This window comes from Nicotiana attenuata, chromosome 7 (assembly GCF_001879085.1).
Source record: "Nicotiana attenuata strain UT chromosome 7, NIATTr2, whole genome shotgun sequence".
In the NCBI taxonomy this organism is placed as follows: domain Eukaryota; kingdom Viridiplantae; phylum Streptophyta; class Magnoliopsida; order Solanales; family Solanaceae; genus Nicotiana; species Nicotiana attenuata.
This window is the reverse complement of record NC_031995.1, coordinates 8,464,338-8,471,324: the sequence shown is the minus strand read 5'-3', so window position 1 is coordinate 8,471,324 and position 6,987 is coordinate 8,464,338. Positions and strand designations below refer to the sequence as shown.

Below are 6,987 nucleotides of genomic sequence, written 5' to 3'. Positions count from 1 at the left end.
GGGGACAATCCAATGCAAGTCTTATTTGACATCTTCTCTACTCTACTGCAATAAGTAAAAATGGCCATTAAAAACTCATATATGTCCAATGGTGGGTCGCTAAATTTCTCTATAATGATGTTTGGAGGTTAAAGATTTAAAATCCTCGTTGATAATAAAAAATGAGCAGTCCAATGACAAGTTGTAAACAAGAATAGTTATGAACATTTGGCATACTATACAGCTAACCTGTACTCTAGTAATTTCGGTAGAACCAAAAATTTGCCATTGGAACTCATTTTGTCAGCAAAGGTAGGGATTTCTCCTCAACGGTGGGAAACAGATGCATCCTTTGGCAATGCTTCTGATCCAGTTAATAGATTTTCTGGCGATTTAGGCCTTATTAGTGGTCGTCGTAAAAACCTGAGTGGCCATCTTTTAGGTTTTATCTGTCCCAACAGTTTCATCTGCTCCCTTCTAAACTTTCTGTTAGCATACCATTTTCCACCTCGCCAACCCAAGCCATACCTGGAAGCAAAGGCACAAAAAGCAAATCAAAGGGTGTATTGAAGCAGGTTCAGAGTCCTTACAGATTTTCCATCACAAAAGTTACTAAAACTATATAAAGAAAGAACACCGCATACCAAAAGAAAAGAATTATGGTGAGAGAGGACATGACAGCAAGTCATGGAGAAGAGGAATCAGCATCTTCATTAGCATTCAGCAAGTTAAAATTGGATCATTTGATGGCTAAGAAAACCACATGTACTGGAATTTGGACCATGAAATTCAATGTTCACCACCATAAGTCAAGAACTAAACACAAATCCCATGTTGTTTTTCCTAGGTAGGTTCTTTTGCTCTCATTAAAGGATATTCAAAAGGCGAGTCTGTTTCTCAGACTATTGTTCACTGAACAGTTTTCCGAAAACAATAAGAAAGTAACTAAAAGTATTCATCAACGAAAAGAGTATAAAATAAAAGTAGAACGAGGCAAGGAAAACTACATGAAGCATGGCTATTTTACTTGTAATAAACCAGCTGGGTAAAGGAAGGAAAAAAGAACAAAACAAAGCAAGAGCAAGTTAACTGCAACAGAAGAAAAATTCACAAACCCAATAATCAGTGTGGTTCCAGCAGTTGCAACACAAGCTGGTAAAGTAATGGAACCAGACACAAGCTTCTTAAATTCAGGGTCTTCAATTTGATAATTATTCTTCATCTGCCAGATAGAAAAGGACATCTCATATAGTATGCAATAAACAACAAAAGGATTAGCAAAATTCAAAAGAATTCCTCGTGGAACGTAAGAAAACCAATGTGCTCCACAGAAACTGCTAAAATAAGACCGGACACGTGTGAGGACCCAAATGACTTCTGCTCATATCAGCCACTTCGAACACGTGAGAGGACCCAATGACTTCTGCTCATATCTTCCCACAAGCTGAAGCTTCTGTAACCTATCCCATAACCCCCTTTAAGTGTTACCCAGCCCCAATCCCCAAATTCTCTTTTGTTAGCACTTCTTTGCCCTTTTTCCATGTTCTTTAAAATTAGTCACATGAAGTATTAATATCTCGGTACTCTATTGCCATTTGCAGAACACAATGCCAGACCTTCAGAGTCCAGAAAATGAAATTTCTTAAGCTAACCTATTAGAAAGAGCATTATCTAGCCAAGCAACAAGGAACCACTGATTGTTTTGGAGCTGAATAATATGTTGACAAGGATACACAGGAAAATGACGTATATATTGATGTTCAGCTACTCAAAAATCTATGCTAACTTTTTAAGTTGGGATAATAAAGAAACCCCTGTGGGTTAGCCGGCCAATCTCAAGTTGGTGCACAGATTTTGGAACTCGTGGGAGCATGGGCCCGCCCCTCTAACCTCCTCCTACTTTTAGTCAGCAGAGTCAAATTCATGACATCTACCTACCATTTCCGTGGTGTACTTCTTTTACCATGAACCAAAGCAATGGGGGCAATAATCTATGATAATTAGTTCGTGGATTTTTGTTTTTATTTTTCATAGATAAGTACAACCAATTTGTAGTAGTTGAAAGCAAACAAGTGGGGATGGTGGAGGATGTTGGAGAATGAGTGAGTGACCAAGACAGGTACGAGAACAAACTAGAAACAGATGAATGGAAAAATAATAGTTGCAGGGTGACAGAGAACAAGATTAGCGATGGAGCAGCAAGAAGAAGTGATTAATGGAAGAAAAAGAGATAGTCTTGATGGGTCAAATCTTTGACATTTGTAATCTTCAGATTACTTTGCCAGCCCAGCCCTCACTTAGTACTTCTGCTGTTCTGCATGCCCACTCATTGACATTCCTATAAAAAGCGCCGAGTTACTTATGCTGGGTTTTCTAGGAGGTAGGTCGCACCGTAGGCCACTAGGGAGGTGAGTACACAAGCTGGGGAACATACAAAATACTAATTCACTCCAGTCCGTACTCCATGCCATGCTTAATAATAATTGAATCTTAAACAATAGAGTCCATATCTATAGAGCGTACAGAGAGGTCAAATTCCAATTCTTGTCTCTATTTACACATTATCCAAAGAAGACACAACTGCGCCACATCTTCCCATTGCCCTGGGCTATAAAAGAACGACTTTGAAGTTTGGCAGGATACTCGATTATCAAATAATTCTAGGTGGTAATAATTTTTATTTTCAAACTTCGTGTCTTTAATTACATTAATTTGTAAGGGAATATTATCGAAGAATTAATCTCAACAGTTAACACCACATTTGCTACTAATCCTACTCTATTATAAACCAATTTACATCTTTGTTTGCAGACGACATCTTTGTATTTGTGATGCTGAGATGTCTTAACTAACATATATGCAGCAGGTGTTTTTGTGGTTCCAAGCAATATCGGGAATAGAGATATAATTTACAGCAGAGTGAGATTATTCCAGTCGGAAAAGTAGACAGCATTGCACAATTAGCACATCTGTTTAATTGTAAAATGGGACACATTTGGCGACTTATTAGGATTGCCCTTAGAGCATAACATAAAGACTGCAAATTTGAGAACAATAACAGAAAAAGTTGAGAAGAGGTTAGCAAGGTAGCAAAAGAGGTACCTGTCATCAAAGAGAATCCCAACATATCACATGTCTCTTATGCACGCACCATTTATTAAGATCTAAAAGTTTGAGAGGCTTCAAAGGAAGTTAATGTGGAACATCATGGGGGGATAAGAAGACTTCAGTAGAAACATCAATTTTAATGTTGAGAAGGGAAATGTAATTAGTTTTTTGGAATTAAAATTAATGCGGCAACGACAAACTGAGAGTTGTCTTCGCAAATATCTATAACATATGGAGCCAGAAGGAGACGACTACATCTATCATATCTACAGAGCAGAACATGCCTGAGTTCTTTGGGACTTGAGGTTCAAAAGGAATTTATAAGACGGGAGATAGTTATATTCTCAAACTTGATGGAATTACTCTATAAGCATGACATAAGACAGGCATAGTAGGACACTTGGAACATGGAAGTGAACAGAAAGGCAAGCCGATCTTTTCTGGTAAAGTTCTATTAGGACAGACAGTTCTTAAATCTATCAATTTGGATTCACAGAATATTGATAGAAGTATGTTTTTTCACGTGGATAACAACAAAGAAGGGCGCGATTCTAAATGGGAAGGAAGACAACATGTGTCAACAGGTGCTTCATGTGCAAACGATCAGGAGAAGATGTGGATCACTTGCAACTGACTGTGAGGTAGTAAGTAGGCTGTGGTGAACAGAGCTGAACTGGTTAGAATACGGTGATGCATAGCTAGGTTTTCGTAGCTACAATAAACAGTCAAGAACTTGATACATAGCTAGGTTTTCAGAAGAAGAAAGGAGGCGTAGAGCATGGGATGTCAACTCATTTGGCTCTTATGAGGGTACTCAGAGGGAAAGGAATTCTGAAGGGGTAGAAAACGAATCTGTATGGTTGAGAGCTGGTTTTTGTGTTTTGGCTAACTTTTGGTGCACCCACGAGATTCCTGTTAGTTTACTAATTTGGTAGCTTTCTTAGAGAATCATACTTGTGGATGTTCTTTACTTTTTTGTATACAGGGTGTTTTCCCACATTAATTAATTATCTAAAAGAACTTACTCCATTCTAAAGTCTAGAATGGATCATTCCTCTCAACATAACCTATGAATCACAAGCTAACACCGCCACCACCACCACCACCCCTTGGCCCATTCCTGTATAGCACTCCAAACAAATTCCCTTGTGTAGTACGCATCTTATTCTTTTGAACAGAAAAAGCTAGAAAAATAACTGTGGGACAACATTGTTCTGCAATGAGAACTTACAGCTTTCTCTATAGATTCAAGACGATGTTCAACTCTTGATTGATGAACGTGCCGTAAAGTATAACCTGCAAAAGTTTGAGATCCGCTTGAATATTGCATTCCAAAAGTATCTAGGGAAAGGAGAGTAGCCAATATAAATATACAATGAACAAGAGATTAAATGCATGCACTTGTAGCATGTTTTCACCAGATAATTCTAAAGAAAAATCCAATTTTTGCACCAAATAATTCACAATATAGAAAGGATTCAAACCCAGATAGCATATCATATAAGCAGACTAGGGAGAAACTCTTGCGGAAAAAAAAAACACTTGATACCTTCAATGAAATGGTGCTCTGTGAATATATAAGAGAAGCATCAAGCCATCAAAGAATTGCAAAGCCAGACACAGTGAAGTTGGAGGCAAAAAGTTACTTTACACATTTTAGCAGATAAGTCATATGAGCATGTCTGATAACCAACCTTTAAAATCTCATTCGCTCAACTGTCAGCTGATCATTTAATGTGAAATAACATTATCCCAGATCGGCCGGATATCAAAACTTATTATTAAGCCATATTCAATGGATCAGCACTCTCGCATATTCGAGAAAACACTCAAGTATGCTCGCAGTCAGCTCGATTTATTAAAAATCAAAATTTTAACAGTGTTTATATAGTCAATAGACATATATTCATTTGTCAAGAAATGGAGAAATTATATGAGTTAATTAACAGATGAGCACGTTGGAAAGCAGAACGCATTTCAAGTTGCAAGCATAATGGTGGCATTATGCTTGCAACTTTACATTGGACGGTTAGCATTTACTGTTTAAAATTAATAAGACATTGTAGTTGATACTATTAAGTAGCTGAAGTTCTTCTCGTTAATCAATCCGTTCCAGTTGGTAGATCAGTCGATAGATAATTCTGGCCACAAAAACAGACAGTTATACGCATTGCAAGTTGCGATACTTTGTACATAACTCGAGGCTCAAGCAGTGTGTATTATGCATAGAATGAATTAGACTCTCCAAACTTCCCTCTAGCTCTTTCTTCATTTTCTCTATAAATGATTTGATTTTGCATATGAGTACAAAGAATTTTGTCAATAACACCTTATAAGATAAAGAATAACTATTCTCTTACACATCAAAACCTTTTCGGGTGGCAATTCATTATACAGAAAATGGAAAACAATATAGAATTTCATAACTGAAATAAATACCCAAATCTCCAACAAGAATTGGAAAGCAAGTCAATGAAAATCTATGAGGACAAAACCATACAATAAACATACCGAACCATGCTGTAGCAACTGATGCTATAGACGTGGAGATTGTAAATACCACTTTATGCCTCTCGAATATATCCTATTTCCCAATAATATCATACAAAAAAAAAATTATACTTCCGTGATTAAATGTGTTTATGAAAAAAGAAAAACTTAAACAAAACTTCAAAAGAAAGATTGTACCTTTGTTGAATAAAAGGTGTCTTGAATAGCAGACCAAGAATTAGAAGCTTTTCTTTTCAACTGAGGCACAGTAAAACGGTTAATAATTGAGGAGCCAGAGGTTCTAAACCGCTGCAAACCCCTGTACATATACATGGCTTCCACCAAATTCTGCAATTTTAGATTGCAAATTTTAGGAGAAATGGGTTTTTGTTCTTCGTACTTACTTTGGCGGGTGGGAATTTGGACACAGTTAAGATTGAGGTTATTAATGTTAATTGCCTCGAGTTGTCTTCACTCTACAGCAGCTTAACAATGAGTGATTAACTTGTGGAAAGGGAAAAGTCCATTTGAATAAGAGCCGTCAATTTAGGGTTTGGCTGAGGATATTGCATCTGGGCCGTATATTTCAACTTTTGGATTTGACAACATCTTTTTGGTATTTATTATCGAGCATCAAATTTGGTATTTGGATGCTGCTTTTCTTCTTCTTCTTTTTTCTAAAGAAAAAAAATTAGATTGTGGAAAAAGAAAAAGGGATTGTTTATTTGTGAAAATTGTACTCATGCCATTAAGATTTCATTTGCGTATACTTAGCAATAAATTTTTGCAGGTTACCTAATCGTATTTGCGATTAGCTTGGAGTCATGTGTAAAGTTAAAAAACTATATTTTCAATTATTCCAACAACAACAATAATAAATGATATTTTTAATTATTAATAAATATAATATATTGAAAAAGCTTAAATACATGCTCCTACTTTGTACCCCCAACTTGTACCCAAGTCCTTGATACATCCTCCTCCGTGGTAAAAGTTTGACACAAATATTTTTCCAATTGTGTCTTTTATGCACTTCGTTAGTGCTTCATTATTTTTCCGAATAAATATATATATTACATCTCAATAATGTTTTGATATATTTTAGCAAATTTAAAAATAAGAATAAAATATAAAATTACACTCCGGATTGCCAAAAAAAAATTAATTTAAAATGGTTCAAACTTGTTAAATATTTAAGTGAATATCAAAAGTATTCACTTTTGATCAAATTAAAAGGACCAAATTGATTCAAGAGTATGTTTAAGGGACTATTTTAAACTTATCCGAAAACTAAGTGATCATTTTTGTTATTTTCCTTTTTTTAGTTTCTTCAACATTTTTTTTTTGGTTTCCCACCCGATAGGGATGGCAATGGGGCGATGCGGGTGCGGGTGCGGGGCGAGTTTGAAC

At 36.1% G+C, this 6,987-nt stretch overlaps 1 protein-coding gene across 1 annotated transcript; it reads right to left on the bottom strand.

Moving 5' to 3' along the window:
* LOC109228653 lies at positions 81 to 4,383 on the bottom strand (the record flags this gene model as incomplete). The annotated part of the gene is given in 3 exon segments (XM_019393812.1): positions 81 to 507; positions 1,095 to 1,201; positions 4,319 to 4,383. Coding segments are annotated over 3 exon segments (374 nt in total), but the record flags the coding sequence as incomplete, so codon positions are not given.